We start from the raw sequence: 27,441 nt of genomic DNA, 5'->3' as shown, positions 1-27,441 counted from the left end.
GGGAGGGAGGAAGGAGGGAGGGAGGGAAGGAAGGGAGGGAGGAGGGAGAGAGGGAAGGCAGGCTCACTCCAGGCTGGGAGACAGCGGAGCCCCTGCTGGCCCAGCCTCAGCATCTCCTGCAGGAGGGGGGACCTGGGTGAAGATGGAACACAGAGCACACATTCCAGGGCACAGCGATGGAGGGGGAGGACGCAGGGCAGAGGACAGGGACAGAAGGGCACCCAGGTGAGAAGAAAAGGGGAGCAGAGAGGGCCAACAAGAAACGGATGTGGGGGGGGAAGAGCCGAGAAGGCAGGCATCAGGCATCGAGGAAACAGGCCTGAAGAAAGAGTTCAGAGTTCAACTTCCCCTAACTTGCTGGGTAAACCTGGGAAAGCCATTTCTCGTCTGGTCCCCAGCTTCCTCATCTGTCAAAGAAAAGGACTGGACTCTACGGTGTGAATTCTCTGAAAGGAGAGGGAATGGGAAAGGGGACGGGACAAGGCCGGGGGCACGAGAGAAAATCAACACCCAAACAAGAAAAGGTCAGAACAAACGGAAAAGGGGGAGGATAAACCACCACATCCGAGCTTGTCCCTGGGCTCGGCACAGTGCTAAAGACTCGGTGACTGTTACTTTGCTGGATCCCCACAATGTCATCCTGGTTTTAGAGATGAGGATATTGAGGTCATAGAAATTAAATAACTTGCCCAAGGAGACAGCTAGTAAGAAACAGAGCCAGGATTTAAAAGCCAAAATGCTTAACCAACAAGGTTTACACTCTGAAGCAAAGAGGAGTCGAGATGGATAAAAGATGGGCAAGTAAAGAACAGAGAAAGGAGGATGGATAAGACAGGGTACGAGAAGATAGGAGATGAGGTACTGAGAAGAGAGGGTGGGAAAGAGAACTCAGCAGAAGGAAGGGGGAGGGAGACAGACATGTAGGGAAGGCAGCCACGCATACCTGAGTGATGGAAGACAAGGTGGGTGACATTGTTGGCGAAAACTGTTTGGGCGGCTGCTGTTGGGACCTTCTGGCGTCGGCTGGGCCCGCAGGCAAAGTCAGGGGGCTGAGGGGCACACGGCGGTGGCGGGGGGAGGCCCCATGGGTGGAAGGTGGGTAAGGGTGGGCGCCCAGCACAGGGGATGAAGTAGAGGAGGAGGAAGAGGAGGAGGAGAGGGCCGGGGCACTGAGTGAGGGGTGGCCCAGGGACGTGGCAGGCAGTGCGTGGCGGGCCCAGGAGGAGGCAGGCAGTGAGGGGTGACTGTGGGAGCCCTGGAGCTGGGGCTGAGAATTGCTCAGGGAAGCCTGGAGGTTGGGATTGCTTAGGGAGGACTGCAGGGATGGGTGGCTGAGAGGTGAATGAAGTCCTGCAGGCACAGACAAAAAACCAGAGATGCCAACATTACTGATGGGCACTGGGTCCCTTTCCGCCTGGAATGGGTAGCAGTGACCAGACTATGGAGGTGGCAACACGATGTCCTCCCTACTCTGTCCCTAACAGCGAGGCTGGCACTGCCCACCTGGGGGCTGCTCTCCATTTCCTTTCTAGGAAAAGCCACACCTACCAGTTCTCACTGGCTGGACACTGTGTCCCTAACAGCGAGGCTGGCACTGCCCACCTGGGGGCTGCTCTCCATTTCCTTCCTAGGAAAAGCCACACCTACCAGTTCTCACTGGCTGGACACTGCAGTGAGAGGAGAACACTGCAGTGAGGGAATCCTGGGGTGGCAGTCACAGGCAGACCCCAGGTTCTCAATCTACCTCCCCTTGTCCCTCCAGGCAGGCGGCACACTCTGGGCACACGGCCAGGACAGCCACTCACCTGGAGCATCATAGCCTGGGCCCAGGCCCAGGCCCCCGCTGATGCCCAGGTGGGTCATGGTGTGGGTCAGATTGGAGGTACTGTTGCCCCCGCTCAGGCTGGGGTAGGCTGTCTCTTCAGGGTCCAGAGGGGTGGGCAGTGGTGGGGGGAAGTGCAGGCTGGTGAGGTCGGGTAGGGAGCCTCCCGAGTTCATGACAAGAGGGAGAGCAGGCACGCTGGCAGGCTGGTCAGGGGACGGAAAGATGCTGGGGGAAAGAGAGGAAGAGAAAGACGTAAATGGGGCAGCGGTCCGGGAAGACCGGGGTCGGTCTCCCACACTTCCTGGCACGTCCTCCCTCCACCTTAGCACGCCTCCCAGAGGTACTTACTTAATTCCAGGGACTTCACAGGACCGCGGCCGGGAGGAGGAAGTGGGCAGCTGAGGGGAGAAGAAAGAGCATGGAAAACGAGGGAGGCGAGTGCTGGGCGAGGACCCTGGATGGCCTGCCCCATGGGAAGGAGAGGGACAGCGGGTGACACCTAGTGGCCCACACCTACCTTCTTAGCATCCCACGGCTTCAGCAGATGCTTGTCATCTAGCAAGTTCTCCTCAATAGCAGGGACTTGAAAGAGAAAGACTGATGATGGGAGGGGAGGAGGAGGAGCTGGTAAGGTGGGACAGGAGGCAAGGAGGCAAAGGCAGGCAGGAGGGAGTCGCTCTCCCTGGCCCTGCACAAAGCCTCCAACGCCAGCCCAGGAATCCAGGACCCCCAGGTGATGAGGAACGCATACCTTTGGAGTCTGCTTCACCATCTAGAAAATCTGTAAGGGAGGTGGTGGAGTTGGCTGTAGTGCCCACTTGCCTACCTGCTTCAAACAAACGCTCCCTGGCTATTCTCTAACCTGGGACATGGCCACTTACCCCCACGGCGGCTGGGAGGGACGCTGGGAGGTGTGGGGCCCGGATACGTGTCCTGGGGGTTGGGGTTCATCACGCTCGTGTGAAGGGCAGAGTCAGAGCTTGTCCTGTGGGGGAAGCAGAGGTGAGCTGGCACCAGTGACAGGTCTTCCTGGTCCCTAAACCCTGCCCAGCAGAGAAAACCCTAGCTCGGCTGGGACGGGGTGAGGGAGGAGGGCCCCAGGAAACTAGAGACAAGAAAGAGACATGGCTTAAAGAAGACGAGGGCAATTACCTGTTCAGTGCAGATGGTAGTCTACACAGCTGCCCCTTCTCTGCAGGGAAACTGCCCCAGGGCATCGTCCTGTGATGGAAAAACAGTCTTGAGGAGGAAGGCGAGCAGTGGTCTAGAAGGTTAGGCACGGGGTCTGGCAAGCGTAGGGCAGCCAAGGTGGAGGTGGAGAGCGCTGGGCAGCCAGGATCACGCTTCTGTCTTCCTGGGTCTTCTAACGTCTCTGAGCCATGAACCCCCGCCCCCAATTAATCTAAGAGATCTGGAAACTTCTCAACTTCTCTGCCAGGACAAACTGAATGGAAATCTCGGAGCCTAGCGATTCTGCTTGGCGTGAGTACAGGCAGTGACATGGACAAGGGGAGGAGTTCAGAAATCTCGGGGTGCCAGACCACCCCCAAACACCACTGCTGACAGGAGGCGGTTTCTTGCCCTGCCTCCCTGCCATCCCCTCCCTTTACACACACCCCAGCCTGGTCACAGTTCCCATTGGTCCCGCCCTGGCTGCACTGGAAGGCTCGGCCACTCGGGTCAATACGGCCGGGACTGGACTCTGACCCACCTACTGCACCTGCCCCCGACCCCTCCCGGGCCAGCCTCTATGGGAGGAGGTACTGCTGAAACCCTAGCCCAGCAATCCTAGCTCCCTCCAGAGACATGTCAGAGAGTGGGCAGGAGATTCTGTCTGTCCTGGACACTTACCTTCGCCAGCTGGACTCCGGGGGAGGAGATATGTAGGCAGGACTGTAGGGAGAACTGTCGATGTGAACAGCACCAGTTACGGAAAAAAGTGGGAAGGGGATGAAAAGAAAGAAGAGACCAAACCAAAGAAAGCACACTTGGCGCCGTCGAGTCGACCCCGACTCACAGGGACGCTGTAGGACAGAGTAGAACTGCCCCGTGGGGTTTCCAGGGAGCGGCTGGTTAGCAGCCGTGCTCCTAACCACTGCGCCACCAGGGCTCCGGAAGAGACCAGATGAGAGAATAATGGAGGCACCAGGTAAGTTGTTGCCAGAAACATACACCTTCCTCTTCCTCTACAAGGGGCAACAATAGGGTCAAAGAACGGAAAAGAAGAGGGAATCAGACCTAACGGAGCTGGAGAAATAAAGGAGAACATCTGAGCAGCGCTTGGGGTGAACAGGTCTGCGGAGGGCTCGGCGACTGAAAGCTAAGGACAGAACTGCGAGGAGAAATGGAGGAGGAATGGAAGGCAGAGTGACCAAACCCCCTTTAGCAGGAAACGTATCAGGGAGTCCTGTCTCTGGCAGCAAAGAGTGAGCTGAAGAGAGGCAGTCAGCGTCAGCCAGAGATGGAGGGTGCAGCCTCAGAACAGCAAGTCCTTGTCACAGGAGCCAATGCTGACACATGGGCCAAATGGTCACTTTTCAAGGAGGCTGGGTAAGGGAGAGCTCCTGGAGAAGGACAGGACTGAAGGAAGAACACCACTGAAAGCCCCTTCCTACCATGAGCCCCTAAGGAAGCCCGTCCCTCCAGAACCCTGAAACCCCCTGTGAAGGATATGTGGCGGGAATAGCGGCGGAGTGGGGACGCCATTCTGCGGGGATCTCGCTGCACCCGTTCTACCAACCCATGGTGCCGAGTGCTCCGAGACGAATCCAGAGGTGAGTGGAGGGGGCTCTGCCAAAAGGGACAGGTGCATCAAGTCAGCAGGGGGAGCTGCCTGAGAGCTTCTGCTCCTCCCTGGCTGGTGTCCACTCACCTGGAACTCAGCCAGGCCACAGCCAATCTGGTTAACATTGGGCAGAGAACCACCATAATGGGAGCTCCTTGTGTACGCCAGCCGCAGTTTCTGGGCCTGTAACTGAGAGATGGGGAACAAACGGGAGTGTCAGGGAGGGTCCTAAGCACTGTTCTCCTCGGCCACCCTTACCATCCATCCCTGTCATCAGGCTCTGCTGCTGCTGCTTTCAGGTGCTTTTTAGGAAGAAAAAAAAAAAACAAAAAAGACCAGTGCTGGGGAAAAGGCCCACTGAGAGCGGGGGCAAACAATCCACCGCAGCCTTCGGCAGCCAACCCCTCACCAGTGAAATCACTATTGCTTGGCATCACCCTGCCAGGCAGGGCCTGACACTCTGCTCAGGGCCGGTCCCAGTTGGCATCAGTCTAAGCAGAGTCCCTGAAGGGCTTCTAGGAGCCCCCGGGCTAGTCACATGGCTTAACTCCCAGGGAAGAGTACCTAGTAGGTGACTCTGCTTTCCTTCCAGCTGTGTCCAGGACTAACTGAAAGATAAGGGGAAGACCACAGGTGGATGCCACCGGGCTATTACTGCCAGCCTCTTTCCTCCCCACTTTGGAGGGGCACAGGCTTTCAGGCCCTGCCACTTGCCCAGCCCCAAGAAGGGTGCCTGCCAGGGCTAGAACACCCAAGGAATGACGCCTCTCCTAGCTGGAAAACAGTGCCAAAACCCAGGGACACTCTTCCACTGCATGCTAAGGCCCCTGAACTGGCAGGAAACCTGGAGCGTGGGGGTGGGCCAGAGCCATCTCCCTAGCCTCACCTCCGCTTTCGGGAGAGAAGCCTAGAGCCAGGGTAAGGCTACAACCCGCACCCTGGCATGGTTTCAGTCTGTCGACAGACCTCATGTCCCTCTGGGAGAGGTGAGCACCTACTTCAGAGGCTCAGCCACTGCCATTAGCCAAATAAACAGACCCAGGGCAAGGCCATGGGGAGGAGGGTGGCTGAGGAGTAAGCTCCAGGAGCTTCCAGGGTCACACTGCTGTACCTAGGCCAACGTCAGAACTGACTTGCTATTCCAAGAGGTCAGCCCAGTGAGTTCAGTGAGCACTATGCTGAGCTCTAGATCACTTCAAGACTGTTACTAACATGTACGGCAAGTCCAGTTTCTTGGCAGGATAGGCCCCCAGAGCCGCATCTGCCTCAAGCGAGCCCTCCCAACTGGCCAGATGAGAGGCTGAGCCCCTGGTCTCTTATCTCTAGTTCTGGACTCTTGGGTCCCCAGGCCCTGGCCATGTGTGCCCACTAGACTTTTCTGCGCAGCAGCCACCCATCAGGGGCAAGGAGGTGGAAGGGTGGTGTGCCTTTTGATAGACTGAGGCACAACACAGATAAAAGACCCTGCTTTGAGTTTCTCTCAGTCTTTCCTTCTTTGCACATATAAGCCCTACCACCCCACCACACCTCTGCTCAAGTCACAGTGCAGAGGACAGGGCCTCCAGCTGTCAGCTGGACACTGGCCTCTCTCCCAGCCTCTCGCCTCTGCCCCCACCATGATCAAAAACTCCCAAAGGGGGGCAGTCAAAAATTAAATCAGATCCTCATGTGGTTAGAGTGACGCACACACATACACGTGCACACACATATACACACATGCACACCCACGCACATACACACACACCCACACATACCCACACGTACACCCACACACATGCACATACACCACAGACATACACACACATACACACACATACATACACGCACACACATACACGCACACACATACACCCACACACATACACACACATACACACCCACACATACACCCACACACATGCACATACACCAGACATACACACACATATACACACATACATACACACACACACACATGCACACACATACACCCACACACATACACACCCATACACACCCACACACATACACACACACACATACACCCACACCCACACTCACATGCACACACATATACACGCACCAGATTTGCCTCTCCACATCACTCTGTCCTGACTCCCCACAAACTGGGGCACATGGTCCCTAGAGACTCAAAGGGGGAAAAAAAACACACTCACAAAAAGACTAAGAGTCAAGGGAGGTACACACAAAAATACAATCAGTCAGAGTCACAGTCAGAGACAGATGCAATCTTAGGCTAGCAGAAAGAGCCCCGAAATGTGGTGTTTATGTTCCACCATTTCCCCTTAAATTTGTTCCAGCTCCCTGCCATGAGAAATCACTGCAATACCCTAACCTGCTGTTTTGAGAATAATGTGTCCCTAAATTAGGGCTGCATATCAGCTGGGCAAACTCCCACCCATCCCCTCTGACATCCGGCCCTAGAAAGCAAGAAACTAGGGCCCAAGGGGCTTCAGAGGCAGCTCTGCCAGGCTGTCTTCTTTCTGGAACTTCCTAGGAATGAAGATTTCCTATACAGGGTACCCAATAAACTGGATCATGAAGCAACCATCTCCCTAGAAAGCTCAGCAAACCATCAGGTTCCACATAACCTGTAGCCAACCGGTTACTGGGTTTCAGGAATCAAAGCCCTACCTTTCCTCCAACGCTGCCAGGGCAAAACACCAAGCACCCGTCTGTGAGCAATGGATCTCACCTTCATTCACGTCAGAAAACCACAAAAAGTATTTGAAAAAGGAAGCAATAGGACGGGACGCAGGAGGGGACTTCCTGCCCCACTATACCCGGCGCTGTTCTTCAAACCACTCAAGGGGCCTTTCCCGGAGACACCAAAGTACCCAGAGTGGCACAGCTGGGCAGGGGGACCAATCTGGGGATCACCAACTCAGAGAAGACAGACTAGGGACAAGAAGACCGTCTCCCCCAACCTATAACCCAATATTGGGGATGCTTCGGTAGAAACCCCGCGTGAACTCAGGGATGCACAAGGGCCACCCACCTCCTACCTCCGCCCGGCCTCAGGGGACCATCCCCCGCCCCGCACACTCCCGCCTCGCGCACTCGGCCCCCAGTCGCTCCCACATCCCCAACCTCTCCAGTGTTTCCGCCACCCCCCGCAAAATCCATCTTCCTACCCCTCCGCCTCCAGCCCGCACCACCCTGACGGCGACTCCCGCAGCCCCGTTCCGCCTCCTTCGCTGCGGCTCCCGCCCCTGCTCCGCCCCGCCTCTCGGCTCCCGGCTCTCCGCTCCGCAACTGCTCCGCTCCGCTCCCGCTCCGCGGCGCGGCCCCTCACCCGGGTGGAGCCGATGTCCATCATCACCTCCTCGAAGGCCGCCGTCTCCTCGGCCTGACGCTGCTTCTGCAGCGCGATCTTCTCACTAAACTTACGCGGATTGGAAGCCGAGGCCGTGGCCGAGCCGGGCCCGTTCGCTCCCGACGTCGCCATCTTCCTCACCTGTCCCTCCCCGCCACCCTCCCAGTACAAGCCACGGCCTCCGCCGCCGGCTGCGGCCCGGCTCCTCCAGCCGTAGCCGCCGCCACCGCCGCCTCAGCGAGCACCGCGAACCGGCCCCAGCCTAGCCCTGACCTGCTGTGCGCGGGGGCCGCCGGGAACTGTAGTTTGTTTACGTAACGCCTTGGCCTCTCCAGTCACGCAGCACGGAGAGGAAATGGACACCATTTCCCAGCAGCCCCGTTGACTCCGGGAACTGGGCACTTTGCTCCTCCCCCTCGGCTACTCCCTGCGCGGGGCAAGCTGGGAAGCGTAGTTCCACATTGGTCCCAAGACTAAGGACCCCCCCCCCCCGCCGTGGGGGAGAGAAATTAAGGACGGAGAGGACAGGAAAGCGGGAAGGAAGAGGTGGAGACAACGAGGGAAGAAGGAAGGGACGAGGGAGTAAAATTCGGTCATCTTCAGGGACGGGAACCAGAAGGGCCTGCATAAAAAACAGACCAGGGACTTAAAACAGCTGTAAACATCTGGCATTCAGGACCCCGCAGGCATGCCCACCCCCTTCCCAAGACAAATGCATCAGACACTATACAGACTTACAGAAACAGCTTTTATTTGGGTAACATGTCCCAAAACAGGTCAGTTAGTAAAATAGATTCTAGAGAATATGGCCCTTAACGCACAGCTCTCCCTCCCCAAAAATAACCCCAAGGGTGAGCCTCCCCTCTTCTCCCCCTTAGGCTCCTCTGATATAAAAAAGTTTGGCAGCTCAGTGTTTATCGTCTGGGCATGGGGACCATGTCCATGTCCTGTTATCCCTAGGGTGCAGCCGCAGGAGGCTCTGCCAACCTCCCCCGCAACTCAGCCCAACAAACATCTCTGCCCCACCCCAGGTCCTTCGCTGAGGTGCTGGGCAAGGCTCAGTGCCATAACTGTGCTTTGAGAAAGAGGGAGGGCATTTATTTGGCACTTTGAAAACAGAGGAGGGAACAGGACTGGAGAAGCCAGAGAAGGTATCAAAACCGACAGGAAGAGGCCATTTTGGCACTAGCCCCCTGGGAAAACCAAAGAGGGAGATACAAGAGTAGGAGATAAGAAAAGGAGGAGGGGTCCACTCCAAGTGGCAGAGTGCTGAAATGGGCTAGAACCAACTGGACCGCTAACGCTGGGACCATGCCCTCTCTATACACAGCAGTTGGGTGCCCACCCCCAGCCTCTTGGATATCAGTTTGCCTTTGTGTGTAGTGTCTCACCCCTGATCCTAGCAGTCAGTGTCTTCCCTAATCCTAAGTCTCTTGATTATAGTCATCTCTTGTCCTTTGGGCCTTGTCTGCCCCCTTCCTTCTCACTGATTATATGGCTCCCAAAGGCTCCGACCCTAGCTCCTGGAGACCTCTTTGGTCCTCAGTGCCTCCCTTCCCCATTCCTGCCTATTCTATATACACTTAGGCGGGAGGGGGGGGAGCAGGGAGAGAGGTTGCCACCCAACCTCCCCTGGCCCTTTCTGGAGCCCCTTAGACTTGGATGAAGAGCAGGCCAGTGAGCAGGGCAAAGCCTGCTAGGAGCAGAATGACTTTGAGGATCCTCTGCTCAGAAGCGGCCAGCTCCTGTGGCAGGATCTCCAGGAAGGTGATGTAGAGGAAGGTGCCAGCTGCCATGCCCTCCAGCACAGACTGGGCCAGCTGGTGAAGTGGCCCGGCTGACTCTGCCAGAGCTGCACCCAGCCCGATGCCCAGGGGTGTCATACACGAGAAGAGGATCCCACAGCCAGCCACCACCTGTGCCCGCAGGTGGCTCTGCAGCAGCCTCAGGGATAGGCTGACCGCCAGGATACCTTTGTGGAGCAGCAGAGCCAAGCACAGCTCCATGGCCCGAGCCCGGTCTCGCTGTAGCCCCACTGCCAGCCCCTCAAACACCGAGTGCAGGGCCAGGGAGAAGACCAGGACACAAGCACGGAGGGCCGAGGGCGCTGCTGAGACTCCACTTGCCTGGGGGACCCCTGGCCCACCATGCCAGTGCTGCGGCCCACCATTCACTGTTCCCAGCAGAGCTCTCGTCTCCTCCCGAGGCGGGGGCCCCGACTGCTCCTTGTAAGCCAGCGTGATCTGCTCCATCACCAGGACCAGGAAGAAACCCATGGCCAGGATGAACTCCTGGAGGGGGAACCGGAGCTGCGGGCAGAAGAGGCAGCAAGCAGCTCAGGAGACATGCCAAGAATGTGCAGGGGGAGTAAGCTGCAGAGTCTGGTGGAGGCCCAGTTACAGACTTGGGGTCCCACACAAACACACGGTAACTCTAAGTCACATAAAGATACAGAGTCACTCGATGACACGGGCACGAAGTGACACACAATCACACAGATTGTTGTATCACTATGTTATATAGAAGGGGCTCTGGTGGTGCGGTGGTTAAACGCTCGGCTGCTAGCCAAAAGGTTGCCAGTTCGAACCCACTAGTGACTCCGTGGAAGAAAGATGTGGCAGTTCGCTTCTGTAAAGATTACAGCCTTGGAAACCCTATAGGGCAGTTCTTTCTCCTGTGGAGCGGCTGGTGGGTTCAAACCACTGACCTTTCGGTTAGCAGCCAAGAGTTTAACCACCGCACACCAGGGCTCCTTATATAGAACATAACCCATTGCTGTCAAGTCGATTCTGACTCACAGCAACCCTATAAGACAGAGCAGAATTGCCCCATACGGTTTCTGAGGCTGTAAATCTTTACAGAAGCAGACTGCCACATCTTTCTCCCGTGGAGTCAGCTGGTGGGTTTGAACTATCAACCTTTTGGTTGGCAGCTGAGCGTTTAACCACTGCACCACCAGGGCTCCTTCCATGTAACACAGTGACACCATCATCTGTGTGACTGTATACCACTTTGTATTCGCTGTGACTCGGAAGTGACTCAACGGCAACAGGTATATGTTATATGTAGACAAGGGCTTCTCAACGTTGGTGCTGTTGAGGTTTAGGATAGATAATGCTTTGCTGTGAGGAGCTAGCCTGTGCACTGTGGGATGTTCAGCAGCATTCCCGGCCTCCACCTACTAGATGCCAGTAGCGACCCCTCCTGCTCTGGCTGTGACAACCAAAAACGTCTCCAGACATTCTCAAATGCTCACCAGAGACCAAAATCACCCCTGGCTGAGAGCCACTGAGGTAGACATACACAAAGTGTCTCATGTAGGCACACAAACACAGGGCCACACATTGGCCCGGCTCCTCAAACACACACAGTGCCACATACTGTCACAGAGACATTCAGGCTAGGCGTATGCACAGTCACATGGAGACACAGGGTCACTCGGTAACAACACATAAAGGGTTACATCCAGTGTGACTTCCTCGGTCTTTGGGAAGACAGAAGAGAGACCCGGATTTTTTCCAGCGCCACCACCCAGCTGGCTCATTTTTCCCTATAAGGAGCTTTTCCTATGCCTTAGATGTGATCTTTCCCCACATCCCACTTCCTTGGGCCACAGACGTTTTCGTCAGCAACACTGGACCCGAGACTCACCTCCCACCCTTCCTAGGACTGCCGAAACCCCTACTCCCAGCCCATCAGGAAAGTGGTGGGAGCCACTTCATTCTTGGAGCACTATTAACCCCCAGAGTAGGTCCCACACATGGTCATAAGGTTCCTCACACTGTCTCACAGGGGTCTGGACTGCATAGTGGGGAAGGCAGCCCACAGAAAGCCTTGTGCCCCATACCCAAAACTACAATTCGTAAGGTCACACGCCACGAGCCTGCCATACAGTCATCGAGTGACACCTGAACAGATCCATACAGACCACCCCTCCTAGACGTGGAACACTCCCAGTACACAGGGCCACACGCAGCCTGGCTAGTGCTCACCGTCACATGCAGGGCCCCCAGGGCCTCATCTATGGCAGCCAGGTAATCAGGCAGCAGGTCCAGGAGACAGGTGGCCAGAAAGACACCTCCTGCGAAGCAGCTTACGAGGCTCAGGGCTTTCTGGCGGGAGGCTGGGCAGGAGAGGAGCACAGAGGGGAATGAGCAAGTGAACGCCTTCCAGCCCCCTCTCCCCCAACCCAAGCAATGCCTACTCTTGTCTTCCCATCCTTAGGGTGCCTCCCCCAGCCCCAGAGCCTTCACTACTCCAAGACTCAGACCTTCCGTGGCCGCAAGGGATGACTTACTTGAGGCTTCATGGTTAGCTCCTGGCCGGCGCAACACACAGATGGGCACCAGACTGCAGATGAGGGTGAGCACCAGCAGCAGCACCAGGGCCCCCAACTTCACTTCCAGTCCTACAGGTACTGGAGACTCTGAGGCCACTGCCTCCGGGCGCCACACCAGGAGCTCGGGCTCTCCCCAGGGCCCCATGGTAACTCGGTAGTTCCAATGACTGTCAGACCTAGGAAAAAGACTACAGTGGGTGGGGAACAGTCGTGAAAGCAAAGATGGGGCCAAAGCAAGGGGAAGGCTGGTAAACAGAGTCTGCTCCTTCCTCACCCCAGCCACTTGATGACCTCCCCCAACCCAGGGTGACTCATCCCCTCTGTACAGGGGAACATTCTTCTTCCGCCTCATCAGACTTTATCCCTCCCAAATGACTTATTCAGCGACCCAGCAAAGGGGAAACTGAGGCATGAGAAGGGTCTTGTGAATATCTCATTACACTTTCACTGGCGCTTCCAGAGAACTAGGGGCTGCCTCCAAACAGAACCCAGAGCTCGGGGTCCTCTAATGACAGTAGAGACCCGGCCCCTACCCTAGTTAGGAGTGGATGAAGCGAAGGGGGCTCGGGGTGGTGGAAGGTGTCCCAGATAGGCTTCGTGGACCACCTGGACACGACGAATTGGGGTGCTGGATCACTCTCCCGCTCCCCTTTCCCCAGCACCATCTCCCCGAAAGCAGAGAACGACCACAGGCTGGGGCGTCTGGACAAATTACCAAAGAGGGGTCCTAGGGTCTGGGGTCCCGGGGCGGGCTGAGTCGACACTGAGGGCGGTGTCTGGAAGTCCGGACTCCGGGAAGCGGGGTCTGAAGCCGCCAGGGTCCCGGGAAACAGATGAAGAATGTGAGAACTGCAGCTCCGGCTCCTGGGCCTCAGGACGCCCGGGCGGCAGACCCCCAGCCCTACGCCCGGGAGCGCGCACTCACCTCGCGAGGGTCTCTCTACATGGTATCCGCTCGGTTCCGGCCTGGAGTCGGGAATTCCCGCCCCCTCCTCATTCCTTCCCCCCGCCCCCACTCCCAGCCGCTGCGTACCCGCCCCCGGCTGCCAATGGCAGCGCTGGAGGGGCGGGGCTAACTGGGAGTGACGGGAGTGAGGAGCAATCAGAGATCGGCGGCCGGAGACGCGCGGAGGAGGGGGGCGAGCAGAGCGTGCGGGAGAGCTAGGGAGGGGACGAGGAGAGGACCTAGAGGGTGGGAACCTGGGTCGCAGCTGTGCAGGTCCCGTGGGCCCGAGCTGGCGGGTCGGTAAAAACATTGATCATTTGGGAGATTTTTTTAAAGCGGAAGCTAGAATTGTCGCGGGCAAGGCTAGTGCTTCTTTGCCTGTCCCAAGTCCGTCTCCCCCTCCCCCCCAACATTCCCAAGTCCTTCGCCCCACGTCTTCACTGAGGACTTGTGCCTGGCCTGTGGCCAAAGTCTACTTATCTTATCTCTTAGAGGACTCTAAGACCCCTACAGTGCACTGAGGCGCCAAAAGGAAGGCATTTCCCGTCTTAAAACTGACTTCCTTCGCCTGACTTCCCTCCACAGTTACCCGCAGGAAAGAAAAAACAAGGCAGAATCGGGAAAGGGGAAAAACAGGACATTTCTGAAAATCATCCCTTCCTCACCACCGGTGGGTGGCCTGAGCTAATTCTTTTTTTTTTAAATAAATTTTTTAAATTGTACTTTTGATGGTTTGCAGAGCAAACTAGTCTCTTATTAAACAGTATACGTATTGTTTTGTGACATTGGTTGCCAACCCCATGGCATGTCTCCACTCTCCCCTTCTCGACCTTGGCTTCCCATTATCAGCTTTCCTGTCCCCTCCTGCCTTCTTGTCCTTGTCCCAGGGCTGGTGTGCCCATTTAGTCTTGTTTTGTTTCATGGGCCTGTCTAATCTATGGCTGAAGGGTGAGCCTCAGGAGTGACTGCATTACTGAGCAAAAAGGGTGTCCAGTAGGCCATACTCTCAGGGTTTCTCCAGTCTCTGTCAGACCAGTAAGTCTGGTCTTCCTCTTTTTTTTTTTTTATTTTTGGTGAGTTAGAATTTTGTTCTACATTCTTCTCCAGCCTTGTCCGGGACCCTCTATTGTGATCCCTGTCAGGACGGTCAGCGATGGTAGCCAGGCACCATCTAGTTCTGGCCTCAGTCTGGTGGAGGCTGTGGTAGTTGTGGTCCATTAGTGCTTTGGACTCATCTTTCCTTTGTGTCTTTGTTTTTCTTCATTCCCCCTGGCTCCAAACAACGTGAGACCAGTGGAGTATCTTACATGGCTGCTCACAAGCCTTTAAGACCCCAGACGCTACTCACCAAAGTAGGCTGTAGAACATTTTGTTTATAAACTATGTTATGCCAGTTGAGCTAGATGTTCCCCAAGACCATGGTCCCCGGCCCTCAGCCCAGTAATTTGGTCCTGGCTGGAGCTAACTTCTGTAGCCTCTCAGCACAGCCAATTTGCCATCCTTATCATGCCCCAAGGGTTCTCTCCAACCTCAGCTCTCACTCTCCTACTCTCCAACACGTGGGCCTCCTTACTGTACCTTGAGTGCATCAAGGTATTATCACTTCAGGATCTTCACTGTTTCCTCAACTTGGATCCTCTTCCCCTACAAACCTGTGCTATCAAAACCCTCTTCCAACCTTAGGGGAGGGGAGCGTACAAAGGAAGAAAATAAAGACAGGGGCTCATCCGATTCTGATAATTCTTTTCTGCAAAGGCAAAAAAGCCTTACTGACTGTTACGGATTGAATCGTGTCCCCAAAAAATGTGTTGTAAATTCTAACCCCTATACCTGTGGTGAAGGAGCCCTCGTGGCGCAGCGGTTAAACACTTCACTGGTAGGCTGCTAACTGGTTATAAGGTCGATGGTTCAAACCCAACAGCCACCTGGCCGGAGAAAGATGTGATAGCTTCCTTAAAGATTTACAGCCTTGGAAACCCTATGGGGCAGTTCTACTCTGTCCTATAGTGTTGCTATGAGTAGGAACTGCCTCAACAGCAGTGGGTTTGGCTTGGGTTTTGGATACCTGTCTTTAGAATCCCATTCGGGAATGGGTTTTCTTTGCTGTGTTAATGACGTGGTATTAGCGTAGGGTATGTCTTCAATCGATCTTTTTTGAGATATAAAAGAGCAAATTAAGCAAGCAAGCAAGCACAAACGGGAAGAAACATTCCACATGATCACCAAGAAACCTAAGAATAGCAGCTGGAAAGAGACAAGGAACTTCCCCCCACCCCAGCAGATAGAGAGCCTTTGGCTGGAGCTGGCGCCCTGAATTCAGATATCCAGTCTCCTAAACGTGAGAAAATAAATTCCCGTTTGTTAAAGTCACTCACTTGCGGTATTTCTGCTATAGCAGCACTAGATAACCAAGACATTGCCCAAGGAAAGGACAGTGACATCTCTGATACCGCTCTGGAAATGGAAGCCAGCAACTTCCTTAAGGAAAGGGGGAATGTGAGGACTTATTGAGGGAAAGGGTCTCTGAGAAAGGAATCATCTAGGGCTCTAAGATCGGGAGGGAAGTGAAATGTGGTACTGGTGTCCCATCAGGTACTAATAATTATCATTGCTACTCCAAGCTCTTAATTTAAAAAAAAAAAAAAGTACTGTTAGAGGTAATAGCAGATTATTCCAGGGAATATTATATGTGCGATGGTTTAACTGCGGCGAATTACGCTTTCACGATTGGTAATTAGTGACATTAACATGTAATCATGGTCTGGGAGACAGGACACCTGGACTTAAATCCCAGCTCTGCTTTAATTTGGATATGTGAGCTTTGGTAAGTCATTTTCCTACTCTGTTGCTTGATCAATCAGAGAAAAGAGGGAAGTTAGACCAGCAGATGATAGCAGAGATTCCTTCCAATTCTAACAGTAACTGAAGCTATTTTTCCATTTAATCATCTCTGCACATGCCCAGACATTTACTTGCCTTCTTGCTCTAGGAAAGAGTAAGCGAGAACAGCTCTGCTTTCCTTAGATCTCTGCATCAACTAGGAAGCCTGCTTTGTCTTTTTATTACTTGAGCAGGATTCAGGGAGAAGATGAGCAGGAAAGACAGACTTGTTAAGAAAGTCCTAGAAAGGCAGTTTGGTATGATGTGAAGAGCAAGGGTTCAGCATGCAAATGTTGAGAAAGTTACTTTTCTCTACCAGCTCTGAGTTCCTGTGAGGATTAGGAGTAACAGGAAAATGCCTGATACATAATAATTACTCAATAAATGTTAGATCCTGTTTCTGTCTCTACCATCAGCCCGTTCAAATCTTCACAACGAGAATTAATAGCAGATTAAATTCTGGATCGACACCCCAACTGTCCTGCTTTACCCACACAGCTACCCTTTACCTTGGGTGTTACTGGAGAGGCAGGCAGATGAAAATCGTACCTATATCAGTATCGCTGCATAATTTTATTTGAAATGAATTCCTGGACCATTAGACACTAGAACGAGGCAAAACAAAAAACCTCTGAGTTTTAGTGTTACTACTTTTCTTAGGCCCTCCTTGGAAACTCTATAGGGCAGCTCTATTCTGTCCTGTAGGGTCGCTATGAGTCAGAATTGACTCGACAGCAATGGGTTATTTGTCTTAGTCATCTAGTGCTGCTGTAACAGAAACACCACAAGTGGATGGCTTTAAGAAACAGAAATTTATTTTCTCACAGTTTAGGAGGCTAGAAGTCCAAATTTAGGGTGCTGGCTCTAGCGAAAGGCTTTCTCTCTGTCGGTTCTGGAGGAAGATCCTTGTCTCTTTCGAACTTCTGCTCCTGGGTGATCTTCATGTGGCTTGGCGTCCCTCTTCCCCATCTCCCTATCTCTGCTTGCTCACTTCCTTGTTTAATCTCTTTTATATCTCAAAAGAGATTGACTTAAAATACACCTTAAACTAATACTATCTCGTTAACATAAGAAAGAAAACCCATTCTCTGATAGGAGTATAACTACAGGTATAGGGGTTTTACAACACATTACTTCAGGAGGAATCTTTGTAGCGTAGTGGTTAAGTGCGACAGCTGCTTAACCATTAAAGGTCAACAGTTCGAATCCCCCGGGCACTCCTTGGAAACTCTATGAGGCAGTTCTACCCTGTCCGACAGGGCTGCTATGAGTTGGAATCATCCCGATAGCAATGGGTTTTGTTTTTGGGTGATACAATTCAATCCATAACACTACTTTCTAGTCATTGACCTCTCTGTGTCTCTTCATTGGTAAAATGGGTAAAGTGTTGCTAGCCCTATCTGCCTCAGGGCTATTGGAGATTGAGCGAACAATGTTTATGAAATATTTTGTAAACTATACAAATGCTGGACCTATAGTGTTGGTAATCAGACGCAAACGGTAAAACAAATTCCCCAAGGGCTTTAAAAAAAGAAAAAAACTGTCGCAGTTTTCCAGACCCCTGTCCCTCTCTTGAGGAGCCCTGGTGGTGCAGTGATTATTCGTTCTACTCTGTCCTATGGGGTCGCTGTAGGGTCGCTATAAATCGGCATCAGCTCGATGGCAACGGGTTTGGTTGGTTTTTTCTTTTTTTTTTTTTTTGTCCCCCTGTTAGTTAACAGTGTGTGTATATATAACTGCTGTTCTTTATCAATGGAATAATGATGCACAGATTACGGACTCAGACATCAGCGGTTGCGCGATTTTCCGCCGGCTGAGCCAGCGCTCTGTCAAGTAATCTGGGTCAACTGATTATTTACTCCCGGCCTAGGTAACCTAGGCTTCGCAGTCACGTGCTAAGCGAAACCAAACCAGGCCTCTCCCACCCACATTCTCGGAACTTTCGCCCAACTTCCTTCCAACTTATTTTTCGACTCTAGCCCCGCCCCTTGGTCCCGAGCAACCCAATCCCCGCCTGACAAATACGTACTCCCGCCCCATTCGCCGGGCTCCTTCTCTGACGCTCCATTCTGACCAGTTAGGGTGGAGCCTGCCTTGGGCAGGTAATTCCATTGGCTCGATGCCCTGCCCCTCAAAACCTTCTGGGAGGCCAGAAAGGAAGCCTGCTCCGTAAACCTCAAACAAGTGCCTTGATTCTACACTTTTGTATTCAACCCTGCCGCGGTCTCCCACTTACAAAAGCGATGCCCAGAAAACAGGCACCCAAGCGTCCTGTGCTCCAGTCACAGCCATTTCTACCCTTCCCTGAGGAACCACCAAACCCTGAAGAAGACTTAATATTGCTAGGAGAAACTGAGGCAGAAAGGGCGTGGCTACCTATGTTGTCCTTAAATCCGGTTTGTGGACTTTCAGCCTCTTAGTCCCCTGCTCCCAGATACAGCGCCCCTACCGCAGCTCCTGGCCGGGTGCAACCCACTTTCCTGGTGTCAGGCTGGGGGCGGGGTTTGGCAGGGCAGGTCCAGGATGTGAGATCCTGGAGGAAAGAAAAGGTGTAGTGTTTGGGGCCGTCAGCGGGCTAGGCTGGCTTGGCAGGCCTGGGCTGTCTTCGGAGCAGGTAATGCCCAAGGGGCCCATTTGTCTGAACCAGAGAGATAAGGCCGGAGGCGAGATCCCCGGGGGACAGGTGAGGGGGTGGGCATGTGTGGAAGGGGCTAACGGAGGAAGGAGCATGAGGAACCTACAAGCTGGGGTGGGGAGCATTGTCTGCAATTTCCCCCTCCCACACACAAACACTCCTCCCCGCAGAAAGATGAACTTCGGAAACTCTGACTTGCTGGATGTGTGGCTGGAGCCCCCAGAAGATGTCTTCTCGACAGGATCCTTCCTGGAGCTAGGACTCCACTGTCCTCCTCCAGAGGTCCCACTGACTAGGCAACAAGAACAGGGGCTGCAAGGCTGGACGTCCAGTGGGGGCCATGGTTGTGTGAGTGTGATGGGTGGGGGTGGGGGTGGGATTGAGACACAGCTCTGTGATTGGAAGCCCCAAGAGGCTTCGGCCTCCACTTGGACAAAGGTCAGAAGAGGGAGCCTCCAAAATAGTGAGTTGTAATTATCCCCATGCCCAAAGAGAGAAGGGATGGAAACTGAAGCATGAGAGATCTAGGTTTGATGTTAGGTTTCCGGTTGCTGTTGAGTCAGTTCGGACCCATAGTGACCTTCTAGAACAGATTAGAACAGCCCCCATGGGGTTTCCAAGGCTGTAAATCTTCAGAGAAGCAGAATGCCATATTTTTCTTCCACAGAGCGGCTGGTGGGTTTGAACTGCTGACCTTTCAGTTAGCAGCAGAGCTCTTAACCACTGTGCCACCAGGTAGGACTTCCAAAATTCTTCCCTGTATACACACACTCTCTCCCACCGTAGGGTCTTCAAGAGAGCGAGCCTGAAGACTTCCTGAAGCTTTTCATTGATCCGAACGAGGTGTACTGTTCAGAAGCATCTCCTGGCAGTGAGAGTGGCATCTCTGAGGACCCTGGCCATCCAGACAGTCCCCCTGCCCCCAGAGCCCCCAGTTCCCCTGCCCTCTATGAGGTTGTCTATGAGGCAGGGGCCCTGGAGAGCATGCAGGGGGAAGTTGGGCCAGCTGTAGGGCTCATTTCCATTCAGCTAGGTCAGTTCTCTGTGGGAAGGGGGCAATGTCCTTCAGGTCCTGCCCTGGCCCTGGGATTGAGGGGGTTGCCCCAATCTGTGCCGCTGCCCAGCCCCTGCTACCACTAGGGTACGTCCTCCAACTCTTTTTCCCTAGCCGCCTATGTCTCCCTCAGATCAGTGGAGCCCTCCATTTATGATGCCAGATGCCTGCATGGTCAGCGAGCTGCCCCTTGATGCTCATGCCCACATCCTGCCCAGAGCAGGCACCATAGCCCCAGCGCCTCCTGCAACCTTGGTGAGTCTCGGGATCAGCCGGATCCACTGCCCCCGACACACACATATATATCTACACAGATGAGGGAGAGGGGAATGACAGAGGAGGAAACTGATGATGAACCCCGCATTTGCCCCAATTTTTGTGGAACCAGACCTGAGGACGAGGGACACTTGGGCAACCTTAGAAGCAGCAAAGGATAAGGGAGACAGAAGCCCTTGGGGGTAAGGTGATGATGATTCAGTTAAGAAGGTGGGGTGAGGGAATCTGGGGACAGGGCTCGGGAGCAAGCCCAGACCTTGCGTGCACTGTATGCTCAGCCAGAGCCATTGTGCCAGCCTTCGGTCAGGACACAGAAATGGGACAGGCCCCCTGGGAATCCACCTGGTTGCTGGGCATAGGGTGAAGGAGGAGAAGCAACTGCAGTGATGTTTCCACTGGAACGGCTGCCCCGGCAGGCACCCACTGGCCAGGCTCCAGGGTAGCCGAGTGATCAGAGCACAGCTAACCACCTCAGATACCTTCTGGAGGCTGGTTGTGTGGTTCCCATAGTGACGGCGGAGAGGGGTTTGCGCTCGGGTCACCGTTCGTTTCTTTACCCTGGAAACTATTCCTTGTGCCCAAAAGGCAGGGAACAGCTTCTAGCCTCCCTGTAAATCTGTGGTGAAGCAGGGATACGAAGCCGAGCATCTTAGAATCCTAGAAATCTTGGGTTGAGGGACCTTGAAAAGTCTGATGCTTCTATGCTTGGGTGTGCATCAGAAGCACCTGAGGATTTTGTTGTAGTTGTTTTAAATGAAGTCCTTCAGGCCTTACTCTGAGGTTTTAGTTAGGTGGATTGGGAAGGACACCTCCCTAATACTTCCAGCAAACTAATACTTCCTGTTCCACCAAAGAAGTGAGGATCAGGAAAAGGTAGAGATAGAAGAGATGGTGTAGCCCAAAGCCAAAGACCGTCAGGGCGCAAAAGCCACAGCAAATTCTTTTCCAGTCACAAAGTGAAGCACAAATCTTACAAAAAGGAGTATTAGTTAGAAAGGCAGCTTACTCAGTTGATGGGCTCAGGTTAACCACAGAAGCCATCTACCCTCCTCCTAATACTTTGCTGTGAGCTGTTGGGGCTGGCTGCCCTTGGGCAGTTCCTTGTCTGGAAGCGCAGAGCCTCAGTCTGTGAAGTGAGGCTCAAACCTAGGGGCGAACGGGCCACTGCCCTAGGGGAGCTCCCTGTGGTTGATGGGAGATTGGATAACACACTTGCCAAAAGGTAGTGTTGAAAGTATCCTTTGCCTGCCTGCTATAGGGAGATTAAGCAAACTCCACCACAGTGAGTTCCTTCAGGTCCTCCTCAGGTACTCCTAAGATTTGGGGAGACTCAGACCAGAACTGGGCCCCTGAGCTTGCTCAGCACAACAGGGTCTTGAAAAGGATGTGACAAAACCATCTCCTCTCTCCCTTCTCAGCCTGAGGTCTCTGGCTTGAGGTGGTGAAGATCCAGAGCCTGGCATGACCTTGGGGTCTGAATTAAGGTCTCTGCCCCGCACCTCTAGGCTGGAGTTATTCTCCAGTGCAAATAGGAAGCAGTCTCCAGAAGGCAGGCAGGGGGAGCAACTTGGGTGCTGGATATGAGATGACCCTCTCCCCATTCCCATCTCCTTTTTCCTGTTCTCCACCAGCGCCCATGTCAAACCTTGTTCCTGACTGATGAAGAGAAGCATCTGCTGGGGCAGGAAGGGGTCTCCCTGCCCTCTCACCTGCCCCTCACCAAGGTAACATGCTTCCCCAAGGGGTATCCCAAGCCAAGCCCCACCATGGCTTTTTAGGAGCCAGGATTCGAGAGAAGAATAGGGGTTGTTTGGGGAGGTAAACGACCCAGGACTGACACATCATGGGCCCTCAGGCAGAGGAGAGAGTTCTCAAGAAGGTCAGAAGGAAAATCCGAAACAAGCAGTCGGCCCAGGACAGTAGACGGAGGAAGAAAGAGTACATTGATGGGTTAGAGAGCAGGTATGTTTGGGTTCACATTTCTGGCTTCCTGGGGGCCAAGTCTGGGCCCCTTTCCTCACCAAGACAGACAAGGTCGGGGCTCACACGATTGCCGACTTTTGTCCCATCTTTCCACACCCCTCAGGGTGGCTGCCTGTTCGGCACAGAACCAGGAACTACAGACCAAAGTGCAGGAGCTGGAGAGGCGCAACATGTAAACGCAAGCCTACTGTGCGCTAGTGACGAGGGTGTGCTGGGGGAGGACTAAGCACGCTGGGGCCCCACTCGTGGGCGCTGGTTCCTAGGGGATACTGACTCTTCACTCCTCCTTCCCCAGCTCCCTGGTGGCTCAGCTCCGCCAGCTGCAGACGCTCATTGCTCAAACCTCCAACAAAGCTGCCCAGACCAGCACCTGTGTTCTGGTACCATCAGTCTACTTCCCATCTGCCCCCCACTCCCCAGCCACACCTATCTTCCCATCCCTGATGACTCCAAAGCCCCTCTGTTCACTCTGCCGTCTGCTCCTTTCCTTTACTGTCCCCACAGCCTAAATGTCCTCTTGCTTCCTTCCAGATCCTTCTTTTTTCCCTGGTTCTCATCATCCTGCCCAGCCTCAGCCCCTTTCAGGGCCTACCAGAAGCTGGGCCTGAGGATTACCAGCATCATGGAGGTGAGCAGCAAGGGCAGAGACGACCCGTGGTGAGCAAGGGGAGGCCGTGTTCTCCCCAGCCGTCAGGAAGCAGGAGGGAGGTCCTTAGACCCAGTGGAGCGTTCTACTACTGCCCTTTTTCCTTCACCTCATAGTGGTTTCCAGAAATATCCTGACCCACAAGGACATGCCAGAAAATCTGGAGACCCTATTGGTAGAGTCCAGACTGAGGGGGCCATCTGGGGCCAAGGGTACAAATGGCTCAATGAGGACACGACCTGAGAAGATGGCAGGCAAGACCGGCCCCAGCCGGCTCCTGAGAACTGTGCTGCATGCGGATGAGATGTGAGCTGGAGCTGGGACGGCCGTCCTTCCTGGCCCACTTCCCAGTTGCCATAAGGACTCCAGGCTTTTCTATAGTGCTGCCTCCTCCTGGGATTCTCCCTCAGAAGTCTTTGCCCTCAGGGGTCTGAACCACTTCAGGACTGCCTATGTGAAGCTGGCACCTCAATACTGTTGTTATGTATCTGTGATTTTATTTCTTCTTGGGGGAGGGCGTTGAGGGAAAACTGAAGTTTTCGATGAGAAATAAACTTTTCAGCTGAAATTGTATCCAGGGAGTTCTAAATAAGTAGTAGAGGGAATATAGGTACTTGGTAAACTAGGGCCTAAAATTGCCACCCTGTTCCCCTCTCTGCCCCCCATGACTTCCTGCCTCAAACCAAATTGCAGCGGGGAAGAAAACAAACTATTTACGCTTTTTATTCTGCTCATTAATGATCTGGAAGAAAATGGGCAAAGAGAGGGTACCACACCAAGGTTCCCAAGAACCGGGGCACAAGTCAGTCCATTCCACTTCCTCTGTGTGAGGTGGGGTCTCCAAGGCCTAGGATAAAAGGGTGGAATGTGGCTATGTGGATTCCATTTGCTTTCGGACCTTTTCCAGAGCCTTTCTGTCCAATAGTCGCTGACGAACGATGACAAGGCAAGCGAAGACCATGGCCACAACCACAACAGCCCCTTCGAATTTCCAGAACAACTGCTGTTCCATCACCGCTGAGCGGCAGCTGAGGGCAGGAAGAACAGTTACTTCCAGAAAAGGCCAGCCAACTTCCCCCTCTAATATCCCTTCCACTTCAGTCTAACCAAGCTATACCCAACAGGAAAAGAAGAGACCAAAGGACGTAAATCCCTCGCCGATTTATCATTTAATTTACCCATTGGTGAGGCAAGCAGAAGTAGCATTAACTTATTTTACTGATGAGAAAATACAGCCAGTATCATAGTGCTAAGGAGTAGGGCGGGGACTTGTGTTCAAGTAATTTGACTCCAAATCTCTCCTTTTCCCAATATGCCATGCTACCTGCCGACCAGAAGAGGTGGGACCAGCTAGGACCAGAGGAGGTGATCCTGGAGGTTTTGAGGGACAAGAACAGTACTTGCCTTTTGAGCTCACTCCTCTTAGATGAGCTGCATGTGATTTTCTCCACGTACCCTGTGGAACTGCACTCAGGGATAGTTTTCTGCCAGGGAAAAAGGACCAGAAGCCATGTCAGGAAGGGGCAGCAAGGAGAAGCAGAAAGGCTGCCACTCAGAAGGGGCAGGTGCCCGGAGCTATGGCTCAGAGCTGCTAGGTAACAGATTACTGAAGAGTTCTGCTGGGGACGGTGGAAGTGGTGGTTACACGGTTAGGGGCAATGCTCTAGGAAAGGAGGAAACAGATTCCAGAGCCTGCTGGATTAAAAATGGTTAGCAGCTGAATAATGCCATTAACTGGGAAAGAAAGGGTCACATTTTCATAGGGAAGGCAAGTTCAGATTTGGACATATACCGAGACTACAAAGAAAAGGAAGAAAAGACAATGCAAAGGCACACTTAATAAGATTTGGCGGCTGGGTGGATGTGAGAAATGAGAGAGACAAAACCGATACTCACAGCCTGGAAATAAGAACAAGGGGCACACTCTTCTGCCACCACAAACTCTTCCACCAGCCAGCACTGCAAGTTTGAGGTGCTCACTAAAGGGAGAGAGAAATGCCAGCCCCGGACCATTCAGAGAAGACTTCTCTCAAAGGCTCAGCCCATCCAACCTCCCAGCAGAGCGAATGCCCTCATTCCCTGCGGTGCCGCCCTTTTCCACCTCTGCTTTTCGTAAATGGGAGGGTGTAAAACAAAACTATGGTGGGAGTCGGGTTCCCAGGTCATCACTGACCTGACTGCTTGTCCTCCCGAACTGGAGCCTCAGCGTGGCTGCAGGGGGTAAGCGGGAGGAGAGGGGCAGAAATCAGACGCCAGAAACAGCCCTCACCCGCACGGCCCACGGACAGCGCCCCCATCCCCGGGGGCGGGGACCATCCGGTCCCCTCCCTTTTCCTCCCCTCGGCTCCTCCTTACCAGAACTTCAAGGCGACAGCGCAGAGCAACCAGCAGAGGCGGCGGCCCTGGGGGAGGCCATGCCTCCCCGCGCCCGCAGGCATGGGGTGCTTAGTGTCGCACCTGTCGGGACAGAGGGACCTGACTGGCCTCGTGCCTCCTCCAGAGCGCAGAGGTGACACTCACTCTGCGGCCCTCCCGGAGGTTCCAGGTCAGGACTGCGGAATTCTGGGCTTGCCTATCAGGGCAAAGGCTCTATCGGACGTCCCCATGACCACAGCGACAAAAGTCAGTACGCATTTGTGAGACACGGATTTGAGTTCCCCTCTCCGGGACCCTGAGTTTCTTTGAGGAAAGGCCCGACGGGCCGTACGAGCCTAGGACCCCCTCACCTCCGCTTCCGCTCTCGCCGCGGCCATGTTGTCCCGCGGGGGATTCTGGGATGCTTGGTCCGCCAGCTGGGCCCGGGATTTCCGAGCGAAGCCGGTCGTTCAAGGCGGCGGCGCGCGATGGTCGCTCGCTGGGTCTTGTAGTCCTTACGGGCCGGCGGCGCTTCGCCAGCTGCTCACTGGAAGTTGGGTTTCACAGCGTTTGTGCAGCGAGCGGTGGCCCATTGGCTCGGCGCACCGTTGCATTATGGTCCTGGTAGTCTTTGGCCAGAACGGAGGAAATGGCGGGATCGAGGCTTATTTGGGTTCTCGGTTCGCTGCTCACTGGGTTGTCGCCTCGGTTTGCCCATTTTGGGCTAGATGAGCAAGGAGACAATACGTCTTCTTCTTAGGACTTTGCTCCTTCCTTAAAACCCTAGGATTCCCATTAAGCTTAAGCTTTTCTGACACCTTTCTCCAACTTCTTTCCCCGCCCCCGACGATGTAGTGGAGAATCTGGGTTGGCGGTCCAGGGATGGAAGGAAAACTGACTGAACCTTCTCCTCCCTGCAGGAGCAGGAATACCTGAGACACAAGGCGAACATTAAACCTTCTATCGCTGGGTTACCGCTCTTCTCCAAACAGATAAACGATGTCACTTCCCCTCATGCTTATTGCTAAACCACTCCCCAGAGCTGGTCCTTTGAATAATGTCCCCAAAAGTTCTTATCTCTCCTTTGCTACTACAAAATATGGAATAATCATTAGTGCAAGGAACAGAGCATGAGATTTGAAGTCCTGAGAAGTACTGAGTCTAGATTCAGGTGCTTATTATGCGTCCTTAAGGACAATATGTGGCTCTCAGTGTTAAAAGTATAAAATGGAAATGCTAATGTGCATTTTCTAGGTTTTTTTGCGAGGTTCAAATGAAATGTATATGGAAGTTCTTTATTCTTCCCCAATAATGTTGCCTCATATTTCTACCATACTTGTTGGATTTAACATTTAACTCATTTTGATCCTTGCAATAATCCTAAGGAGACAGAGTTGGTATTATCTGTTTTATGAGTAAGCTCAGAGAGTCTAAGTGACTTATCCAAGGTCACCCAGCTAGTGAGTGAGAGAAGTGAGGGTTGAGCCCAGACTGTCAACTCCCAGGCTAGAGATTTATGCCTGCTTTCCATCCGCATAAAGTTAAACTTCAATATGTGATCAGAACTGCAGTGACATTCTAGGTTCATCATGCTTTACTATCTGGTAATATATTAGTCACTATCCTAATTCTGCCATCATTTTCTGCTTAGTTTCAGGTATGTGTGTCTGCAGCCTCCCAGATAACTGGACTGTGTGAGTTTTCTTAGATGTTCAGTAGATAGGTTAAAAACAAATAACTTGTTACAATGGAGTCAATTCCGACTCATGGCAACCCCATGTGTTAGAGCACAACTGCTCCCCAGGGTTTTCGGGGCTGTAATCTTTAGGGAAGCAGCCCGCCGGGCCTTTTCTTCCACCAAGCAGCTGCTGGGTTCGAACCACCAACCGCTTGCAGGAGGTACTTAAAATAAACTTCATACACATATGGGAGCTAATAAAATAATCGGGACCCCAGTGAAGGGTAAGACAGTATACAGGACTGGGGAAGCCAGCATGACTTGTCCAAGGCAAGATCCTGGAAGCTCCATAGACATATCCAAACTCCCTGAGGGACCAGATTACTGGGCTGAGGTCTGTGGGGACCATGGTCTCAGGGAATATCTAGCTCAATTGGCATAACATAGTTGATAAAGAAAATGTTCTACCTTCTACTTTGGTGAGTAGCGTCTGGCGTCTTAAAAGCTTGTAAGCGGCCATCTAAGATACTCCAGTGGTCCCACCCCATCTGGAGCAAGGGAGAATAAAAAGAACCAAAGACACAAGGGAAAGATTAGTCCAAATGACTAATGGACCACAAGTACTACCGCCTCCACCAGACTGAGTCCAGCACAACTAGATGGTGCATGGCTACCACCACTGACTGCTCTGACAGGGATCACAATAGAGGGTCCCGGACAGAG

General features: G+C 53.5%; 4 protein-coding genes across 4 annotated transcripts in view; 1 reads left to right on the top strand and 3 right to left on the bottom strand.

Moving 5' to 3' along the window:
- The window catches only part of CRTC2 (CREB regulated transcription coactivator 2), a 10,785-nt gene extending 2,586 nt beyond the window's left edge, over positions 1 to 8,199 (bottom strand). Inside the window, exons 1-11 of the mRNA XM_004388588.3 lie at positions 7,906 to 8,199; positions 4,698 to 4,799; positions 4,499 to 4,615; positions 3,677 to 3,738; positions 2,978 to 3,046; positions 2,707 to 2,810; positions 2,577 to 2,606; positions 2,343 to 2,407; positions 2,174 to 2,223; positions 1,806 to 2,050; positions 944 to 1,350 (exon numbers count right to left, since the gene is read on the bottom strand). Coding sequence (XP_004388645.1) covers positions 944 to 1,350; positions 1,806 to 2,050; positions 2,174 to 2,223; positions 2,343 to 2,407; positions 2,577 to 2,606; positions 2,707 to 2,810; positions 2,978 to 3,046; positions 3,677 to 3,738; positions 4,499 to 4,615; positions 4,698 to 4,799; positions 7,906 to 8,058 — 1,404 coding nt within the window. The 5' untranslated portion in view covers positions 8,059 to 8,199. The remainder of the gene's footprint in view (positions 1 to 943; positions 1,351 to 1,805; positions 2,051 to 2,173; positions 2,224 to 2,342; positions 2,408 to 2,576; positions 2,607 to 2,706; positions 2,811 to 2,977; positions 3,047 to 3,676; positions 3,739 to 4,498; positions 4,616 to 4,697; positions 4,800 to 7,905) is intronic.
- A 461-nt stretch (positions 8,200 to 8,660) lies between these two features.
- Positions 8,661 to 12,457, bottom strand: SLC39A1 (solute carrier family 39 member 1). The gene is made up of 3 exons (XM_004388587.2): positions 12,224 to 12,457; positions 11,919 to 12,049; positions 8,661 to 10,235 (listed from the first exon to the last, which is right to left on the bottom strand). The coding sequence occupies exons 1-3, from the start codon at positions 12,408 to 12,410 to the stop codon at positions 9,579 to 9,581; spliced, it is 975 nt and encodes a 324-aa protein (XP_004388644.1). The 5' UTR covers positions 12,411 to 12,457; the 3' UTR covers positions 8,661 to 9,578.
- A 6,278-nt stretch (positions 12,458 to 18,735) lies between these two features.
- CREB3L4 (cAMP responsive element binding protein 3 like 4) lies at positions 18,736 to 23,360 on the top strand. The gene is made up of 10 exons (XM_004388585.2): positions 18,736 to 18,774; positions 18,897 to 19,074; positions 19,513 to 19,759; positions 19,914 to 20,035; positions 21,688 to 21,780; positions 21,912 to 22,018; positions 22,143 to 22,211; positions 22,335 to 22,419; positions 22,571 to 22,667; positions 22,802 to 23,360. The coding sequence occupies exons 2-10, from the start codon at positions 18,901 to 18,903 to the stop codon at positions 22,993 to 22,995; spliced, it is 1,188 nt and encodes a 395-aa protein (XP_004388642.1). The 5' UTR covers positions 18,736 to 18,774; positions 18,897 to 18,900; the 3' UTR covers positions 22,996 to 23,360.
- A 32-nt stretch (positions 23,361 to 23,392) lies between these two features.
- JTB (jumping translocation breakpoint) lies at positions 23,393 to 27,035 on the bottom strand. The gene is made up of 6 exons (XM_004388584.2): positions 25,412 to 27,035; positions 25,041 to 25,142; positions 24,859 to 24,896; positions 24,582 to 24,664; positions 24,090 to 24,169; positions 23,393 to 23,713 (listed from the first exon to the last, which is right to left on the bottom strand). The coding sequence occupies exons 2-6, from the start codon at positions 25,121 to 25,123 to the stop codon at positions 23,557 to 23,559; spliced, it is 441 nt and encodes a 146-aa protein (XP_004388641.1). The 5' UTR covers positions 25,124 to 25,142; positions 25,412 to 27,035; the 3' UTR covers positions 23,393 to 23,556.
- Between the last annotated feature and the right edge of the window lie 406 nt (positions 27,036 to 27,441).

This window comes from Trichechus manatus, unplaced genomic scaffold, assembly GCF_000243295.1.
Source record: "Trichechus manatus latirostris isolate Lorelei unplaced genomic scaffold, TriManLat1.0 scaffold00213, whole genome shotgun sequence".
NCBI lineage: Eukaryota > Metazoa > Chordata > Mammalia > Sirenia > Trichechidae > Trichechus > Trichechus manatus.
This window is presented reverse-complemented; position numbering and strand designations above follow the sequence as displayed.